A 22381-nucleotide genomic window follows, 5' to 3' on the forward strand; every position below is an offset into this window, starting at 1 on the left:
CTATATGTGCCCAAGAACACTTATACATATTTTGTTCAATACAGATTGCTATGATGGATTGCTTAAGCACTGATAATATACTGCTTCTGCCAAGTTGCAAAGGTCAGTCAGTCTGTGGCTCTCAAAGAGCATGGCCTGCAGAGACTGCCCTGGCTCAGACTCCAACTATGGTTGCCCTCTAAAATATTTAGGTCACAATGAATAGTAACTATTCTTTCAAATGTACTAAAAAATACAAATCTTTAAATAAATGTAAGCCCTCTTCCTCTCCTGCATACACTGTTTTAAGGGCAGTAACTGATCTGGAGTTAGGGTTGCCAGCTTTTCTGAGAAAAAATACTGGCCTTTATTTATTTTTATCTTTTTTTCCTATTAATAACATTAGGATCAACCATCATTTCTACTGGCCAGGTGGCAGCCCTGGTGAGTACAGAAATATATAGAAAGTAATCTCCTATAAAAACCTCTGTTTATGAGATCTGTGTAAGCCTAAAAAATGGGTTCCTGTCCATCTATCATATAAGGAATGTATAATATAGTTGAATGAGCATTATACTGTATCTATCACCCAAAAAAGCCTGTTGGTTATAGGGGATAGCATACTTTTTATGACAATACTCTCTGAAGTACTTGTTGGTTAATATGAATGCAGGCATCAATAAATCTCCCAGACTGCTCTTTGCTGATCAGAGTTTTGCAAAAACAGTGAACAAAGCATTGGTCAGTTTACAGGACTGGTTAGGTGTCATTCCCAGCTTACACCACCTTTTAGCCTTTGTAGGAATTTACTATATAACTTTTGTGCACTCATCATGTCAATAATAAGCCACAAATAAATGCTGTAAAATATAATATTCATATTCATTTTTATTTTTAAACTGTTGTAAAATAATCTTGCCTTTATTCTCCCTCTTGTGGGTGGTAGCCAGAGGGTTAAATGACAGGTCACCTGAAATATCTGTCAGCAATAGATTGAGTAGGTCAGGGGTCCCCAACCTTTTTTACCTGTGAGCAATATAAAAAAAAGTTGGGGAGCAATAGAAGAGTGAAAAAAATTCCTAGGAATTGTATCACGGAAAATTTGTCGCACGTTCAAAAAAGTTGCGGCAAAAAAGGGTGTGGTCACGTCAAATTGGGCACAGGTGACAAAAAAAATACAGGCGACAAAAAAGTTACAAGACAGATGCTCATCACTATTCCTAGGGTGTGCCCAAAAAGTGTTGTGATTGGCTATTTGGTAGCCCGAAGTGGACTGGCATCTTACAGAAGGCTCTGTTTGGCAGTACACATGATCTTTATGCCTCCAAGACAGAAATTCAAAAACGAGTACCTGCTTTGAGGCCCCTGGGAGCAACATCCAAGAAGGGGGGGAGCAACATGTTGCCCCCGAGCCACTGGTTGGGGATCACTGGAGTAGATGAATCAATCAACAAGGATTTTTTAAACAACAAACTTTGTTTATTCACTCCAGGCATATGGCATCTGTGGTATCAATATGAGGTTTTAACAGTACATCAAGCACAATTTTGCATAGCTTCACAGGCAACATATAACATCAAACTAGACTTACACTTGCTATCTGTACCTTCAAAGAGATGTCCCCTGCCTTAGTGCAAATCCCCAGCGTAGTCAGGCTTCACAGTAATCCCTTGCTCACACACTGTGTCCCTAAACCCAACCACTTGAATACCGCAGGGTTCTAAACTTTTTTAAGCTGCTCATGCTATGTATCTGGTGCTTGTCTTTCATTCCTGGAGTGACTATCATAGAACTAAGCTAACTCTACATTTTCTAAGCCTGTAACCACTTCTCAGCCAGATGAGGTCCCAGGAAAGACCCTGAGCATACATGTGCTATCCCTTTTACATTGGAGTACATTTCCACCTACTGGGCATCTCTAAACTTACTTTTAACCTGGAAAGGGAAATAGTTTTTACACACAGAACCAGGACCACCTTTAGGTGTCCAAAACAAAAGAAAACTGCCTGATTGGCAAACACTGATTAATCAGGATTACTACGTTCCAAACAGGTGACAATGGGTTGCTATGGGTGACCAGACCGGTAGCAAAATGTGTACCTATTATTAGATTACTCCCTAAGACTTGAGTCCCATTGTAGTTTAAAAATAGACAGGAAACCGAATTAATGAGTAATTCCAGACTTCCTGACTTGGCATTTTAAGTAAAATGTGACAAATTCATAAACATCTTAAGGATAATTTATGACCACAAACATGGAACACTGAATTGGATGCAAAGTAGTGCATGAAAAATTCAGTATGTTTTGATGAATTCTGCACACAAAGGATCCCTGGAATTACCACCTCCCTGGTACCCTTGCCAGGTTGCCTCAGTACCCACTAATAACTAGAACTAAGGGAATCACATAGAATGTACATAAATGGCAAGTTAATAAGCTCTTGATTTAGCGCATTGCATGTAATTGTGTTGTGTGCAACTTGCTGCATGGTTGCATTGATGCTAAGATTTTGGGGTAGAATGTTGCATTGTGGGAAAAATTGTGATTTGCTTCTGAAAATTGCACTGCGCAATGTGCTTGCTTTAGCCTTCTTTACTCAACGTGGAATAAATGAAAGTTGATAAGATGTTGGGTAATTGGCAAAACCTTTCATTTTGGGGGCGATGTTGTCTTCTGTTAACCCAGATTCTGAATGTAACTTGAAGTTCTGTAAAATGTTGGTTAGGAAGAGAAAGAGTTCCATTCGAGCCAAACCTTCCCCAAGGCAGATCCGCTTCCCTAGTATGGAAAATAAATAAGGAACATTCAAACTCGTGACACTGTGAGTCATTCAGCTTTTTCAATAGTATTAATTAATAAGGGCACTAATGAAATCTCAATGTATAGAAGGATCACAATTGTAATCATTCTAGAACTCATCAGTGTAAGGGTAAAATGCAAATATTGCTGTATTTTGTTATATGGTTAAGTTGGAAGTGGTTTCAGCTTATATTTATCAAACATTGCCTGGACCACAAGTATATTCATTCTAGAATTAGTTTTGGGAAATAATGTAAATGTATTGCTATCTTAGGTTATTTGTTCAACATTGGAAGTGGCAACAAAGTATATAACTTTACTGAAATATTCAAGCTTAAATACAAATAATTCTACTTTTCAGAGGTTGTTATCAATAGAACTATTGTTTGGATTGAACTGTACCTGTAGAAAAAGGCATGAAGCCATCATTACTCTTAAAACAGCCCTTGTCATCTAAAAAGTGATTAGGATTAAATTTGGACGGAGTGTCAAATTGCTCAGGATCCCGAAGAACAGCACAAAGCAAGGGGTAGATATTAGTACCCTAGAAAATGAAAATATGAAAAAAAATCAGAGTTTAGGAAAATGTTAGGAACTTCATGCAGTATGCATGTAATGCATGTGACCCTAGTGAAATCCTGCAGCTGAATTTAGCACTGATGGCACTGTTCTGTGGTTGCCTATGGAAACAACTGACATTTCTGTAAAATAGAGTAGAAGTGGTAGTGCATGGCACTATGCTAACATTATTACCCGCATACATCAAGATAATATTCAACTGCTCAAAGAAGTTCAGCACAACCTGACAAAGCGACATAGGGGTATATTTATCATCCTGGGTAAAAAGTGGAGTGAAACATTACCAGTGATGTTGCTCATAGCAGCCAATCAGATGCTTTCCTTTGGTTTTCTAACTGTTGAAATCTAATTGCCGATTGGTTGCCCTGGGCAACAACTCCTGAAATGCTTTACTCCACTTTTTACACAGCATAATAAATCTACACCTTAGTGTTCAGCAGTTTTCCCCGGTAAAGGGAAACTATACCAACCATTCTGACATAAAGTCATTCAGTTGGGCTTCTGTAGAAAAGGTGCATAAAAACTATCTGACTGAATGGAACTCATGATTTTGTCTCTCTGTGTTAGCTGTCTGTGTATTTGCCTTACTTTGTTCCGTTGTAGAGTAATGAATTATGGGACTTGAAGTCCCTCTGCTCAAGTCTTGAACAGAAATACTTAAGTCCTAGAATTTATCACTTTATACAGTGGAACAAAGTGAGGGTGTGGTCTGACTACAGTCTCAGCATAAGGAATCTTGGGAAATAACTTGTTGGAGCCATAATGGTGTCCTTCAGGGTGATTGCACACTAGGTTAAATCTTTGCTACCGCAGGCAACAAATGCCCCAAAACATCCACCATTAAGTAACATCAAGATTGCTGCAAGTTAAACCTATTACTCTCAGGCATCTGACATTCCTCAGGAGAATGCCTTTGTTAAGCCAGATCGCTATAAGGAATTGGTTTTACTCACAGTAATCTTTTTGTTAGTTAATGGAAAGTCTTATTCAGGATTTTTTGTTGCCTGACAAAGATTTAACCATGGGGACAAATCTCTTTGTGTGCCATCACCTTTTATCTGTGGATTCAGGTATGTCTGTGTAAAAAATACATTCAGCCCAACTGAATGGGCTCATGTCAAATATACCCCCGTATGTTTTCTCTTTAAAAGTAACCATAACTTGGGGGTGCACATTGTGAGGATCAACAGGAAACTCCCATAATATATACAGTAACTGCATAAAATGCATTCATTTTATTTTGTGCTACGTACAGAAATGTCAATATGATTTTGGGACAAAATGTGTGGTGTATTTGGAAAAAAAAATATAATAATTTTTGTTACTTTTCTTAAAAGTGCCCTGCTTTATAAATATTTCTGCTACTAAACAGTTATAAATAGTGATGAGCAAATTTTTCGGTCAGGCATGCATTCCCAGCGAAAATCCATCATTATCAGCTCATTTTTTTCATAAAAACTGCACCGAGAATTAGCTGCAACAGAAAAAATTGCCCATTGACCTTTGGAGCATTTGGAGTGAGAAAAAGTCGAAACTTGAAATGGTGAAATGGTGAAAAATACATAAAATGCTATTTTTTTATGTGCAAGATTTTTTTAATGCATGCAACTTTTTCAAAATCTATCAAAGGGTTTGGACTCCTTTCTGGATTCCCCATTTTTTTCCAATTTTTTATTTTTTAAAAATATTCTAATCAGCCCCTCAAGGCAATCTATGGCAATGCCATATAATTAGATTTATTTAAGCAAAGTACATTACATTATAAATAAAACCCCACCTTGGGAATTGTGTATCCTCTGAATTTTGTGTCTTTCGTGACTAAATGGGGGACATTCATTGGGATTACATCACTAAGTCTCTGGATCTCATGGATCACAGCATCTGTGTAAGGCATCTTGTTCCTGTCCTCAATGGTCGGGCTGCGATTTTGACCAACCACTCTGTCAATCTCCTCTTGTAGTTTTGCTGGGAAATATTAAGTATGCTATAATATGCTATGTATTACATACATGTCTACATACTTAGTAATGAATTCACTGTACCCATATTGATTATTCTGCATAGAGTTTTATATTTGCCTTCATCTTTATTTATAAACAACCATGAATAATAAATCATTATAATAAAACCTTACCCAGAGACATGAAGGAAACATTCTGGTTGCCAAGACATTCATTTACCAAAGAATGAAATTTGAGTGAAGAGTGAAATTTGAACTAAACAACTCACATTTATCAGCAAAGCAAAAGCAAATCTTATTTTTCTAACGTCATATTTGGCTATATAGTAACTTGTAGTAATTTGCGGTTTATTTTTAATACTTAAATGTATCTGCAACATACTAATATTTTAGTTAAAAGTGCACTTTAGGTGCATAGCTTGGGTTGTAGGCACAGGGTTCCACTCTTCACTTACCTTCTATTTCAGGATGTATGAGAAGTATGAGAAATCCATGTCTTAGGGTGGTGCTTACTGTCTCTGTTCCAGCAAAGAATATGCTCAGGATAGTAGCGATTAAATTCTTCATATGGAAGGGAGAAGTGGGATTTTTGTTTTCCTGAAAACACATGCAATATAAAGTGTTTGAGATGTCAGGTTATTTAAATGGGCTTTTTTACAGTACTCAAGCTATGTACAGAGAGCTCAAAATGCAAGTGGTTTATTGAAAGATTGTTCATGATTTGGTGTACAATACTGAAGAGTCTACGTTAGTAAAAAAAACTGATTTTTATAAACAAACAAGAAGAATTCTAAAATTTTAGTTTTATCATTGTGATCTACCTTTAGAAATAAACAAGCATGAGTGGAAGTGGCCTCTGGTTCTTGGTTCTCCCACTTTTTGTCTTTATTGTACTTGTGAAGAATAATCATGCAAGTGCCTTTTTTCCAGAGAAAACAACCCCAACCATGACAGTCTAACCTCATAGTTTAAATTTTCCATTCCATTAAGCTGTTTAGTTGCACATCTCTGCACTCTCTCCAGCTCATTAATATCCTTCTTGGAGTATTGATCTTTAAAGAGGCAAAACTGTGCTTTTATCTCTCCAGTTTATTCTTTTTTATATACTAGTACATAGTTCAGTAGCCACTTACTGACACTTCCTAGTGTTACACTATTTGAAATCCACAAAATCACCACAATCATTCTTATCAACATACTGTTGTTTAGTGTATAAATAGCATTTATGTTATTTCTACCAAAGTGCATAACCTTGCATTTAAAGCGGACCTGTCACCCTAAGAAATAAGTCCAAATTATTTTCTATATTGTTAGTTGAGCAAAATAAACTTTACTTACGCTATATAAATAATATAAATCTTGTTTCCTTCCGTCTTGGAATTACTCAATCAAAGCAAGCAGGAAGGCACCATTTTGTGGACACTGTTATTAAGGCAAGCTTTTTATCATGCCAAAATCTTGTTTATGTGATAGAATGGGGGACCTGATGCCCATGCCCATGCACTGGCTACACAGTTAGATAAGGAGGAGGGAGGGGAAAAGTGAGATGTGCAGTGACATCTAGGAAGTGCTGAATGGAAAGCTAAAGTTACTGTCTGCCCCGCCTCTATGCCTAAGGCATAGAGGCGGGGCAAGCAATATATGATTGACAGCTGTGATTTTTAAATGCCTTTATAATGGGTTTGGATGTGTTAATATAAAAATGAATTTGGGTTTCATGTTTAATTTGAACAGGACTTTTATTATACAGATTTTCATGTCTGGGTGACAGGTCCACTTTAACTAAAATGCAAGAACCTCAAGAACAATAATAAACAAATTAAAAGGTAAAAGACCTAGGACAGACCCTGCTGTACTGCACTGTGAAACAATGGTCTAATTGGAAATGTCCAGTTTACTACTACAATTTGTAATGTATCCAGGGCCCTAAATATATCCTTTAGCCAGCTCTCTATCCAAATACTAACATTATGGAACCGATTCATTAAATCATGAGTTCGAATCTTGAATGGGAAAAATTCGGATTAGATATGATAATTTCTGAAGATCGCAAATATCACGAAAATGCTTATGAAAAAATCATATTAGTCACGATAATATTGGCGATCCGAAAGTCATGAAGTTTTCGTACCGAATGATTGTAAACAGCGGCAGAACCTTTCCGAATTTTTCGGATGAATGCTCCGAGTGTTTGTGTCTTAATAAATCTCCTCCTATGACAGTGTGGTACTGTATCAAATACTTTAGCAAAATCTAAGTAGATCACATCCATGCATCTCAAATATCTAGGTTTCTGTTCACCACTTCAAAAAAACCATGCTGGCACAAACTCACAGTATTGTGACTTAAAATTTACTGCCTTACAGTTTTCATTCTCTGGCTGACCATGGTGCTTTGCGAGCCGCTTTCTTCAGAGATCTGAAAGCAGGGCTCCTTTTTTGAATAATGCCACAACATTAGATATTTGCCAATCTCTTGGCACCATGCAAGACATCAAAGCATGGAAAATGAAATAAAGTGGTTTGGCAACCCCAGAAATGAACTCTGAGTGTAATCAATACAGGACTGGACCTTTGTTTACTTTCAAATATTCTAGTCTCTTTGAGCCTGCTCCTGAGTCAACCAGCCATCAGTGATTCCATTTGTTACTTTTGCTGATACTCGTTGATGGTTTATGTCCAACCCGATCAACATGTATTTTCTTTAGAGGTTTACTTCTCTTGGGTCCTTGGTTTATGTTTACGCCTATATTGATTTATTTGTTGTTTTTTTTACTCATTGTTATAATGCTAATATGGGCTTTATGGTAGGGACATGCCTTTGTCAGTACATATTTTCATTTTCAGTTTTTACCAGCGGGCACTATCTACTTTGCTTGCTGCAAAACTCATTTGCTATACACATTTGTTTGTATTGCAACAATGCCTTCGATCTATCGAAACTGAAAATGTATTGTGAAAATTAAGCATTAAAGGGTTTAATGTTTTAAAAGTGTTTTTGCACAAGTGTAGAAGAATATAGAAGACATTAGTCTGTCACATTACCTGCTGCATTTTTATGAGAAAGCTGTCAATAAGGTCTCTCGGTGAGTTGGGATCCACAGTTTTTTCATTCTCTTTCACCCTTTGTAAAACAAAATCTTCCAGTTTATTCATGTCCCTTATAATATTTTTATGAGGACCTGGGACATGATTCATGACGGCTGGCAGCATATTCAGCAACTGGTTAAAACATGAACATAGACATTTTTTTATACAATATAGATATACATAAATTAAACAATATGCACTGGTAAAATATAAGCCATATTTAGAATAAACACAATTGAACTGCATAATGAAGTTTTATTTTTTAAATGTATTTCTACCCAAACTTTATGTCTAGCAGTCCATGTGTGGCAATTTGAAACAGCATTACTTGTTCATGATCAAAAACTGCCCCAGATATTCATGAGAAAGATGTTTAAAATCTAGCTGGTCAACCACAGGGGTGATTGGTCAAATATCCAGAAAGTCAGCTTAGGAAGTATAGTATCTACCTGACCCCAGGAAGAGCTGGTTTCTTGGAAGACAGATTGAAACAGGGAAAGGAGATTCTGAAAATCCTTGTTGGCATATTCAAAACGATTCCCAAAAACAACAGAGCAGATTACATTGGACACACATTGGACCAAGATATTGGTTGGATCAAAAGGTTTCTCTGGAAGTAACAATACACAATACCGTTTGTTGTAAGGAACAGGAAAAAAATTGCACTTTTGATTTAAATCAAGGTTAAAGTGGACCAGTCACCCAGGCATAAAAAGCTGTATAATAAAAGTCCTTTTTAAATCAAACATGAAATCCAAACCCATATTTTATTAACACATCCATACCCATTATAAAAGCATTTGAAAATCCCCGCTATCAATCATATATTGCCTGTCCTGTCTCTATGCTTTAGGCCTTAGGCATAGGGGTGGGGCAGAGAGTTACTTTCACTTTCTATTCAAAACTTTTGAGATGTCACTGCACTCCTCACATTCCCCCTCCCTCCTCACCATCTAATACCGTAACCAGTGCATGGACATGGGCATCAGGTACCCGCATACTGGCACAGAAACAAGATTTCAGCAAGATGCAAAGCTTGCTTTAATAATAGTGACCACAAAATGCTGCCTGCCTGTTGCAATTGTGAATTCCAATGCTGAAAAAAATAGATCTGTAGGTCTGCATGTAGTTGTGTGGAAGCATCATTCCATGTTTCTCTATAACACACACACACATACACACACACACACACACACATATATACTCTCTTGCACATCTCCTAATTGGTATAGTAGAAAGGTATAGGCAAACCTTTGTATGACTTAATCTCTGCCACCAGGAACTGTGCTTCTTCCTTAATCCTTTCTTCAATGCCTCTCTTTCCCATTCCAAAATTCCTTAGTGTTGAAAGGGAAAATCGTCTCAGGTTCTTCCATTCTTCTCCATTAGTAAAAACTACACCTGTAACACATTACATAGGTTAGACAGTGCATTAAATTTAATAAAATCTTACATTGTTTTCAATAAGTAATCATAAAAAAAATTTGAACCTGAGAAATATTTCAGGACTGTTAGATAAAAATGACAGGGTTTAAAACCCAACATACTAAAGTAAGAGCAATAACTTACCATACCCTTGGAAATATTGATCAAAACTTGGAATTGCACCACGACCACTGAACTCTTCTGCCTGGTCAATAAGAGCCTCTTTTATTGCCCGGTAGCTGCACAAAATGACAACAGGACTGGGGCCAAAGTAGAGAGTGTAGATATCGCCATATTTTTTTCCAAGCTATTGTAAAGACCAAATAAATATTACCTTGGGAAGATTTCACATTTTATAGAGCAATATGTGAACTATGTTAGAGCTGAAAGGGTTTTTTCTTCCTTTTTTGGAAGGTGAGTCAGAGACTTTTCTGTGCTTTAAAGGTCTTAAATTTACAGTTGATCTACAGTTAGTTTAGTACAGGTATCGGTATATATAGATATAGATCGGTATATATAGAATAGATAGGTCTGTATATGTAAGTGTATTTTTGGCACTATGTAAGTGTGTATATTTATGAACTGAGATTTATTTGAAAGGGTTAAAAGGGTTGAACCTTATGGACTTTAGTCTTTTTTTAATCCAATTTAACTGTGCAACTTTATGACCATTGTATGTACCTGTATGTTTGATGGTTACCATACATTTGTTCCAGGTATATTTCTTTAGAGTGCATCCTAAGTGGCAGTCTGGGATAGACACCATACATACAGAATTTCACACAAATACACAGGCAAACAATTTAGGTAATAAGAACAACTTTCTAGTATTAACTGGCCCAAAGGGGCCGATTCACTAAAGTGCGAAATAACGTGAGCTATTTATAGCGTGTGGTAAAATTTTTATCGCGTCTAAATTATCGCGTCTTATCGCACGATTCACTATAAGCATACTTGCGCTATTTTATGCGTGATATTGCATGCGTTATTTAACACGCAAAGACTATTTCAATGCGGTATTTGCCGGTACATGCGCTAAATAACGCTCGCGTTTAGTCGCCAGATATAAATAGTAGCTTTAAATAGTAGCCACATATAAAGCCACATATAAATGGTAGCATATAAATGGTAGATGCTTATAAATAGTAGCCACTAGTGATGAGCAAATATGTTCTGGTTATCTTTGGTGAAAAATTAGCAAATCTTTCGAAAACGGCAAAAATGTTGTGCGGGCAAAAAAATTGTTGCCCGCAACTATTATTTTTTGACGCCTGTGTAAATTTTTGGACGTGCGGTGAATTTTTGCGTGGCGAAATTTTTTCATGCGTGTTTCCATTGGCAGATTGTTTTGCAAAACGCATGAAAAAATTTGCCGCGGAAAAAAACGATGCACGTCCAAAAATTTGCCGCGAATCCATGCCTGGCGAAACATTTCATCACTTGTAGCCGCATAAAAATAGTTGTGCGAATAAAGGCACGCCATGTTAGCCATACACGCCAATACTTGTGGAAAATTACTGTATTAAAAATGACCATTTCCCTGCAAACTGGCGGCTGCGTCACTCTAGGGGAAACACAGACTTGAATAAATAACACTGCAAAGTCCATATTTTATTGCCAAAAGCTCATTTACTGTACTTTTCTATAATTATTATACCCAGTAATGTATTTTGTGCGACTAAATATTTACCGCTATAGTATTGTATATTAGTAGCGAAATTCCATACATGCCAAGACTTTAGTAAAATTTGGTAAAAAGACACATACTTGAATAAATAACACTGCTAAGTCCATATTTTATTGCCAAAAGCTCATTTACTTTACTTTTCTATAATTATCGCCTGCCTGTAGTAGGTGTTATTTTTCGCATAGCCTAATGTGATATTTAGCGCGCCTAAGTGATTGTGAATCGTGCGATCGTATTCTTTTCATCGCGGAAATTAACGCATGGGTTAAAACTAGCGCATGCGGTCGCGCGAAAAATAACGCATGCGATATGGCGACTTAACGCACGTGATAATACTATGGTGAATCATGCGCTAATTATCGCGTCTATTTTAACGCAAAAAAGCGTGCGATAAATTTTATCGCACTTTAGTGAATCAGGCCCAAAATGTGTTCCAGATCTAGTAACCAAGTTTGCTTTCAAACAACTAAAGTTCTATGAGTTAAATGCAGCAGCCGGGGCTATATTACATGTAATTATTTTAGGGTCACAATGCAGTTTCAGTTTACAGTCACACAAAAAACATTTATTTATTTTTATAGCTGAATGAAAGTACAGGTATGGGACTTTTAATCCAGAATGCTCAGGACCTGGGGTTTTCCGGATAAGGGATCTTTCCGTAATTTGGATCTCCGTAACTTAAGTCTGCTAAAAATAATTTCAATATTGAATAAACCCAATTGGCTTGTTTTGCCCCCAATAAGGGTTAATTGTAACTTAGTTGGGATCAAGTACAAGGTTCTGTTTTATTATTACAGAGAAAAGGGAAATCATTTTATAAAATTAAAATTATTTGATTATAATGGAGTCTATGGGAGATGGGCTTTCCAAAATTCAGAAATTTCTGGATAACGGATCCCATACCTGTACAACAGTTATACATTTAGTAAAATGTTTAAAATGTCCCAAGGAATATGCAGGATTTACTATGAGAGGAAACATCTTAGATTAGAATCAGTAAATATTCATATAAAAGCAATGTCACTAGACATTCAGTGGACTGTAGGAATAGTAGGTTCAATGTACCTCTGGATAAATAACAGATAAAAACTAGGAATTACAGGGGAAGAGGCACTACCTATGCTTCATAAGACTGAACTATCATGGATTTTGTATCTACAGATGTATATCACTTGGTTTGTATTATGTTTGTCGTGTGGCTTACTATATTTGGAATCTGAGAATTCTGAATGCACTTAACTTTTAAATTAGAATATGTATTGGTAACATTCATATATAATTGTGTAGCTGAAATTTATTGTAACTGGTTTATAGATATGATCTATTAAAGGCAAAAAATGTACAGGTTATAATGACCTGTAATTTCTGGCATGATGTGTCAAAATATGATGCTTAAATACATCAAGTGGGTGGGGTTTAACCCTGCTTCACTGTAAATCAACACATTTGCAATACATTTATTGGCAAGCAGTTATGAGATGGTAATGTGGAACCGTATTTTCAAATGAACTCATCATAATAAATAGGAGCTTTAGCTCTAGCCCCCGATCTAGTGATGAGCAAATTTTTTCCAAGCATGGATTCACAGCAAATTTTTCGCATTTCGCCATAGGAGAATTGTTTCGCGAAACCTCCGTGAAAATTCTCCGCGGAAAAATTCGCCATGCATTAAAAATTTTGTTGCATGTCAAATTGGACGCGGATGTGTCAAAAAGGGCGCGGTTGTGTCAAAAAGCACAGGCGACCAAAACAGATGCGGGCAACGAAAAAGAATCTACCATTTCGCGAATCTTCTTGCTGTTTCACAAATTTTATGGCTCATCACTACCCCTATCTTCTTTTCTGTGCTGCTGTCAATTACTGAGCTTAGAGACCTACTTATCGTACACTATATATATATATATATATATATATATATATATAAATAAAGAATATACATGTCACAGTATGAAGCTGACTAGTAATTAATACAAATAATTACTACATGGCAGCTCATAATCTGTGCAGTGCAATTAGAACTAACATTTAATAAACAGCCCTACAGCATCAGTTTATATGAACGCAGCCTGCTTGATATTTTGTGACAACCCCTAAGCTTAGCTTCCTAACAGCTGTTCAGAGCCCACTGAGTGTAGCCAACACTTTCCAAGATGGGGAGCTCCTGTAAACAGTTTGAAGTTCTGGAACATTGCTGCTATTGAAAAGCTAAAAATGTAGGTTGTACAAGATATAAAATATGGCATTTTTAGCCAAATTCATTTTTAGGTTTCCTTTAATGCAAAGAAATCAATGATTACATAAAGATATAATTCTTTTCTATTTCATATGTTGCCTTTCTTATAATTACATTGTCCCAGCTTCTTATACGTTGGTAGCTGATATACAGAAAATGTGAGTTGACATATTCACTACCTTAATCAATTCTGATACACATAGTTTGTAATTATTTGCCAGATGCACAAATAATCTGCAAATAATATATATATATATATGTATTTCAACAAGTGGGACAATAAAAATAAAAGAACAGCAAGGGAAGAAAGGCAGTAAATTACATTTTCAACGTCTACATCTCTATACTTAGACTAACATGAAATAAGTTGTTAATAAACAATAACAGCAGAAAGTGTTTGGAAATGGATTTTACCCCACCAAAAAACCCCCAAAAACAGTCATTATATTTTCAATAAACTGCTCTTACTGCAAAAATGATTTCTCCAAATAACATAAAATCACACAGTAAGATGTCAGACATACTGTACATTTAAGGTTTTGCTGTGCTTTCTTTTCAATTACTGACCTCAATTAATGATTTAACCATCTCCCCCCTTTTGATCTGCATAACATTTCCAAAGAGAGGTATAGGTGTGGGTCCTGGAGGGAGGTTACGCTTTCTATACATTTTGTTCCAGGTAGAATAGATTAACATGGCAGAGATTAGCAAACACAGTAGAAGCGTCCACAACCATGATGTGTCCATGTTTTCTTAAGCAAGCATCTAAATCTTGTAGCCTCTGGCACCTGATATTTATATTATCAGACAATGGCTGCTGGCCAGATTAAGTCCAACCTCTGTCCAAAATAAATATGCTGTATAGTGAGGGAAAGTTCATTCAATAGCAAAAGAATAATAGGCACATTTTGTATCGAACAAATTCAAAAAACAAGAAAGGTGACATTCTGATTTACTTTCCACAAAGCAAACATAAGTGCAAAGTTGGCTATGATGCCACTGAAACACAATATTAGTGTTCATGTTTAGAATCCTTGGCTGTAAAAATGTAGCTGCAGTAACTTGTAGAATGCCACACAGACTCTATAACATACTATAGCAAGATGAATAGGGATTGTGTATCAGGAGGAGGTACAACATTTTTGTTTGTTTAAAAATGTGCTCACTAGTGATGAGCAAAGAAATTGCAAGAAAAATTCACAGAAAATTAGTGGAAAATTTTCTGAATTGGCGAAAAATTTGTGAAATGGCGAATAATTTGCAATATGCACTGAAGTCATTTGGAGACTTTTTTTTATGTGCAACAATTTTTTCTTACATGTGCGACTTTTCTTCTTACTCCAAATATTCATACAAGTCAGTTTCGCAAAAAATCGAGATGGTGAAATCTGGAATTTTGCTGCAAAGCCATGGCTGGTGAAAAAGTTTGGTCTTCACCAGTGCTCACCTCTGCCCCATGGAAAGAACACACCTGACTCTTGGTAACCATTCAAAAGGCACACAAATGCACATACTTCAGACTCCTCACATATGCAACCTTAGAGATTACAGCAGTGCTGCGACCCTTTAATACAGTTCCTCATGTTGTGGTGACCCCAAACCATAAAATTAATCCTAAGACCATCGGATTTTCCGATGGTCTTAGGCGACTCCTGTGAAAGGGTTGTTCGACCCCAAAAGGGGTCCCGACTCACAGGTTGAGAAGCGCTGGATTACAGGAATGGATGAATGGCCTAATGAACCTGGTGCTGCAGTTTATTTTGGGGGTACTGGACCTTTGCTATGTTGACCCACTGTAAATTCCACATTATCCATAAATATACTTGAGTGTGTAAGTATTTGTAAATCTCTACTACATTTAGGGGTAAATGGCCATATAAAGAACAATAATGATGAGGGTTCTTGCTGGAGAGTCCCACTCTTGCTCTACTCATCCCTGTTTTTGACCATCATTTTCAGGATGTGTAATGCATTCCCCAGCCAGTAAAATTCCTATGCCAGTAAAAAAGTCCTAAGCCTATCGTTTATTTACCAGTTCCTTTTGGAAGACCCCAGGTTGGACATTTCTGCAAAAAAAACACCTTTCATCCTGCCATTTAGTTATAGAGGTTGTGGAACCAGTACAGTATATACTATATAACCCACCCTGGGGCCCTCTAACATTAACCCAGGCTACACCTCCCAGCAACAGCAAAAGGAAAGCTGCAGCTTTACCTTGCAACACCCAAGGTAAAAGTTTTCTCCTTCTCTTTCTCTCTTTGACCTGCTCTTAAAAACGTTGAATAAAACTCATATCAATAAACATATCAGGATGTTAATAAATAATATATTTCTGGCTGCCAGACTAATTAAAGCTAAGTCTTGGAATTTCACTCTGTTATCTATTTAACATATTAAATCTAAATTAGCTTGGATTTGCATTAGTGAAAAATGCTGACCTTAGACAAGATGGATACTTTCCAAAAATATGGGAACCATAGATAAGATACCTATACCCAGGGAAGACAGGCCTAGCCTTCCCCTTGATACCGTCTGCCAAACGTTTATATATCTTTTAGTTCAAAGTAAAATAAATACAGCCAAGTTACTATTTTATGTCCCCAGATTTTATGCTATTTATGGTCTAATGCATTTCAATGGAAGCATTATTTTAAGTCAGTTTTCCCACATTTTATGTCATAATTTTGGGCCACTGCTTATCGTCCATGAATGTTAGTTTTTCCTCATTTTGGGTCTTTTTTTTTCAAATATTACACAATTTTTACAGGGAACCCCTAATTTTATGTACAGATTTTACATTTTTTTCGAGTCCCATGGAAAACATAAAATGAAGGTTTGACTGTAATAGCAATAAATAATCTCAGAATGAGTTTGCTGACAAACCTTATTTAAATAACTGGCATACAATTTAAGTTTCTTAAGTTTCTTGATGCATCATTTACATCAAGCTTTTCTTGACACATATGTTAGAAAAGTCAGATTGCAAATCTAGATTGCATATATGATATTGTTCCACTATGTGCTGTGATAGGGTGAGAACACAAGGAGCTACTAGTAGCAGCTACTAGTCATGGCTACTAAAATAGACAATGCTGATCATTTACCTATAATTGTTTCTACATGTGTTTTAGCAAAGGCAATTCTCAGTATTGTCTATGGCAGGGAATTTTCTGGAGTTTAGTAGCCGTGAAAAAGTAGCTGCTACTAAGTAACTTCATGTGTCTTCACCCATACATGTATTGCGAGTTGTATATTATTGTTTCTGTTTCTTAATTGTAAACCCCCCCCCCTCTCAATTTTCTCTCCCTGTCACAAACATGCCACCAATTTTTACCTTTCATTATTTTTAATTATAGTTTTCATAGTTTCAAAGCCAGGTCCTGCTCTCCGTTACACCCAGCAGGTTTTTCGCCAACAGCTTGTTAACGTAGCTTTGGTCCTGGTTCCATGTAGGGGGCCAGTTAATCTCAGTACTGATACCATTCAAATCTTACACAAAGGTAAGCCATCAAAGCAGCCAGATAGGTGGGGGGCCACACAGAGGGGGTCACCAGTTGGACAGCACTGCCCTAGATTATAAAAAGGCAGGGCACCGCGTGCTCACTCTCCAAGAATGAAAAAAGGTTTCAGTATAGTAGGAAAATTGCAAGGGTAGTTTTGTAATAGTTCGCTCTAAGATTGAGAAACAGCATCAGGGTAGTTAGTAGAGCAGTCAGAGGCTCCAACATGGAGGCCAGAAACGGTTAGTACTAGCCAATATAGGAAGTGATTAGGTTTAGAGAAAGAGATTCTGAGTGTGTGGAACCACTGTGAGCTTCACCTAGCACATGAGATTGTTCAACAAGGTAGGCAATTCTACTTCTGGTTGTAGAGAACATTACAAAGAAAAAGTGAGCCCTGCCGGCTCAAATCCTGATGGAGCTCCCGGGCTGCAGATCTCCCTTCCCACTGGCGTACAGTTTTATTTGAAGGACCTGTCTTACGGTGAAGATCCAGTTTTGTTAACCCTTCTGTCAACAGTAACCAAGGGCTCATCTGAGTGAGAAGAATCACATGCAACACGTCCCCTACTGGGGTTGCCAAAAGTTGACCCCAATCTAACTGGGTCTGAGGTATACCAACAGAGGTATTGGCGATTATAGGGTACCCCAACCCCATATACCTGTTACAGAAGTCATATAGTATACTTCTCTAGTACACTGGCCCTGAGAAGCTCCCACCCTATTAGGGTTATTTTGGTACAAGGTTTGAGTGCATCAGGAATAGCAATTATGTATCATACATGTCTGCCAGAGAACACTTAGAACCATTTTTTAGTACAGAGTTGTGTTTGCAGCTGAGTGATGGATTGCTCAATCATTGATAAAATACTGCTTCTGCCAAGTTGCAAAGGTCAGTCAGTCCATGGCTCTCAAAGAGCATGGCCTGCAGAGACTGCCCTGGCTCAGACTCAAACTATGGTGTTCTTTTGTTCCCTTCTAAAGTATCTAGGTCATAATGCATAGTAACTATAGTAATACTATTCTCAATATTATTAAAGCAAACAAATGTACATATAAATAATAATAATATAAAAATAATAATATAAAAAATAAATCTTACTTTCACTGGCCTTCAGTACGCCCCTTTTCTCCATACAGGATTTAAAGTTACAGTAACTAATCCGGGAAGAGAAAGGATAAAAAAAAGAAAAGGCACAACAGGCTGACTGAATGATGAAACAAATAGCAGTAATTAAAGTTCAGTTGGTGAGGACAAAAATCTGTAGAAAGTATACATGTGCAAGGCTAAGGCATGATGGGGGAGTTTTTTTTATAAATTAACAATCTTTCTGTAATGCCACATTTTCAAAATGCGACTACTGCACTGCTTTTTTGATGCAAACGCAACTTTTTGATGTGACTGCAATATATTTGACACAGCTATGAATTTTTTCTCACTCTGCAGTTTTTGTCGTGGATAATTTTGTGGCAGTAATGTGAAAAAAGGTCTTAGGTAGAGACCAAAACATTGGCCTGTTTTTTTAACATGACTAAATAAAAATAATTTTTTATCTTGAAAGAATCCTGGTGTTTATTGCACAATAATACCCACTCCCATATATGTAAGCAAACACACAGGGAGGCAGATGTATGAATAAATATGCTGATTTAATAAGAAACCTTGAATCCTCATAAGAATTATTGTGCACTTAACCATAAATTAAATAAAAAGACTGTTACAATTTGCCTAGGACAGCTCCTATTGACTTCTACATGACCTCACCAGCCTTTAGATGGCGTAGAGGGGCAGCCTCTGAGCACCCAGCACTGCATATATGCAACCTTATGGCTTATAGGGTTGAATGGATGACCTAGTGAGCCTGGTGCTGCAATTTGGGACTATTGGTTCTTTGATGTGCTGGTCGACTATAAATTCTGATTTACCCAGAAATGAGCTTAGATGTGTGCACCATCAGGATGGTAAGTATTTGTAAATCTCTACTACATTTAGTAGCTAAATTATGAAACAGTGATGAAGATGCTTCCAGGTATTGATTAAATACCAGTTCATTTTGGAGACCCCCAGTTGGGACACATCTGAAAAAAAAGCAACCCCCCCCCTCTTATTCTGCCATCCATTTGCTTTCTAGAGCCCGCAGAACCTGTATATACTATCCACCATGGTGCCCTCCAACTTTAACTTAAAATAAAAAATCTTTAACCTAGAATAAGAATAAAAATAAAAATATTTTGCCTGTAAAATAAAAGGATAACACATATTAATAAACATATTAAGATGTAAGTGAATTATATATTCCTGGCTGCAAGACTTATTGTAGCTAAGTCTTGGAATTCCTCTCTGTTATATTATTAACAGATTAAATCTAAATTAGCTTGGATTTGCATCAGTGAAAAATTCACTTATACGTTCTAAGTCAAAATGGACCCATTCCAAAAATATGGGAACCATATACCCGGGGGAGATATACCTAGCCCTCCTCTCTAAAAAAGCTGCCAAACTTCTATACAACTTTTAGTTTAAAGTAAAAATAAATAAAAGTAATGAATAATCTTGGGATCAGTTTGCTGCCATGCCTTTTGCTAATAAATGATAGACAATGTAGGTACAGTTCACACACTCATTTGTTTGTTTACTGCTTAGCTTTTCTTGATACATATGTTTGCTTACTATTCACTGTGAACTAGAACATATTATCAATGTCAGATTGCATATATGATAGTTTTCCATTATGCCAAAAATTTGCAACCCTGCTCTCTCAGTTTTCTCTCCCCATCACATGCTGCATGCCAACAATGTGCCTCAAAAATCAAGACTTGCTGACAGCTACACCCAGAAGTTTTTTTGCCAACAGCTTATTTGCATGGATTTGTTCCAGATTCCACACCTAGACTGTGTTAGTGACTAGTGATAAGCATATTTTTTCGCCAGGTACGGATTTGTGGCGAAACTCTGCATTTCGCCACAGTTGGAAAAAAAAAGAATTTTTGCCAAATAAATCACCCCAAAAAAGGCGCCCTTTTATTTTAATGCACTTAGAGTGAGAAAAAAGTTCAGCACGAAAAAAACACCTATTGACTTATCTATTGACAATGAATTTTACAAATTTTTCAGCAGTGTCACAATTTTTCAGTGAAGCAGAAATAGACAGATCCCCCTATCACTACTAGCAAGAATGTTTGCCACATTGGCTGTTGGGGTCATTTTTGGTTGAATTGCCATCCTCTTCTTCCTATTTACCAATAAAAGCTACCAAACCTGCTGTCAATCCTCACAAAGATCACAGTCTGTGACTCATATTCTTCCTACTGAAGCTGCTTAGATAGGAATTACTTGGGAATCTGGCTATGCAGAATAAACTGCAAGCTGAAAAATACTAAAATTGGTTGGCACTTATACATAAACTATACATACTGGTGCTGGGAACTTGACAAAGAAGCATAGATGACAGTATGAAAGGTGACCAGATCGCTTGAAAATTTAGGGACACATCTAATAAATACATGCTGCAGGGCAGCACTGATTGCATTTAAATTGAGGTAAGACTCTTTAAAAGCCTGCCTCTGGCTCTGCTCATGGCTTGGTCATTAAAGAGGACCTGTCACCCTAAGAAATAATTCCAGATTGTTTTCTATTGTGTTTGTCAAGCAAAATAAACTTCACTTACACTATAAAAATTATTTTAATCTTATTTTCTTTAGCCTTGGAATTCACAATTGCAGCAAGAAGACAGTCGCCATTTTGTGGACACTGTTATTAAGGCAAGCTTTGTATCTTGCCAAAATCTTGTTTCTGTGCCAGTATGGGGGGACCTGATGCTCATGTCCATGCACTGGTTACAAAATTAGATGATGAGGAGGGAGGGGGAATGTGAGGAGAGCAGCAACATCTAAGAAGTTCTGAATTCAAAGTGAAAGAAACTCTCTTCCCCATCTTTATACCTAAGGCATAGAGACAGGACAGGCAATATATGATTGACAGCTGGGATTTTTAAATGCTTTTATAATGGGTATGGATGTTTTAATAAAAAAATGAATTTGAGTTTCATGTTTAATTTGAAAAGTACTTTTATTAAACAGCTTTTTATGCCTGGGTGACAGGTCCACTTTAAGCTGTTAGCTGAGATCTTGCCAACATGTTCTGGTGATCCTGGTGCCTGTGACCCCATCCTTGCCTGGTCATTTGCTCCTTGCCTTGTTCCTGTACTTCAGTGCCCCTCCTAGCCCTGTTCTTGTGGATGTCCAGGTTCTGATTTCTTGCCTGTTCATCAATGCCAGTTCTGACTAACGGCCCGATTACTGGACTTCATCTCAGCCTGCCACTGACACCGGCCAGTATTTCTTTGTTTTATTTGCCTCAGTTCTGCCATACCCCGGGTGTGAGAGTATGTGACACTGGCTACTTCTCAGTGTCTTCTTGTGACATGCAACCAGTAAGTCAGAAATAACAGGGGTCATTTACGAGTGCACCCGCAAGTATGGGTGCTCTAAAATGGACACTATAAAGAGAACATTTTGATGAAATTCAATAAGGTCCTTGTGTCCATTTGCAACCACTGCAAGGTTGCCATTGCATACATCTGGTCTTTTTTGATGAATGATGTACAACTGTGCCTTTTATTGCTGGGGAACTTTGCCGGTAGTTCCAGGATTCCCACAACAGGTTGCATCCCTAAGCACAAAAAATGTGTCCATTGAATCGGATGCCAATCTCTTTTTAAAAACGTACTGCAAAAGTGAAACAACGCCCACTCGTTTTAGATACAACTCACACCCAACTGCAGCTGAGTCCAGACACACCGGTGTAATTCCAAGAGCAGACACAATCATACTGGAATTTTTTAAAATGATTTCTAACATCTTTCAGAGTATTTACAATCTGCTTTGCTAGAGATTATGGTGCCAATGAAAGTATTTACAGAAGCTATCACAGGCATACTTCGGTAACTGTGCTTATATTAAACACCTCCCAAAGTGCCCCCCCCCAGTAAGAAAATGCTTTATTTGTATTCTGTAAATTTGTGGAAAGTTCTATTTTCCCCTACATACTCAATGATGTTTGCAATAATTGCTGTATATTTACCAAATTTATGTAAGCTCTATGGTCAACAGGCACCACTCCCCAGGG

The 22381-nt window shown here is 37.1% G+C and overlaps 1 protein-coding gene across 1 annotated transcript; it reads right to left on the reverse strand.

The window, feature by feature from the left end:
* Window positions 1-1436: 1436 nt before the first annotated feature.
* Window positions 1437-14506, reverse strand: cyp2a6.9 (cytochrome P450 family 2 subfamily A member 6 gene 9 [provisional]). Its single transcript, NM_001010998.1, is given in 9 exon segments — window positions 1437-2759; window positions 3183-3324; window positions 5137-5324; window positions 5775-5916; window positions 8364-8540; window positions 8858-9018; window positions 9660-9809; window positions 9978-10140; window positions 14321-14506. Coding segments are annotated over 9 exon segments (1485 nt in total). The 5' UTR covers window positions 14501-14506; the 3' UTR covers window positions 1437-2577.
* Between the last annotated feature and the right edge of the window lie 7875 nt (window positions 14507-22381).

The sequence above is a fragment of the Xenopus tropicalis genome, chromosome 8 (assembly GCF_000004195.4).
Source record: "Xenopus tropicalis strain Nigerian chromosome 8, UCB_Xtro_10.0, whole genome shotgun sequence".
NCBI classification, from domain to species: domain Eukaryota; kingdom Metazoa; phylum Chordata; class Amphibia; order Anura; family Pipidae; genus Xenopus; species Xenopus tropicalis.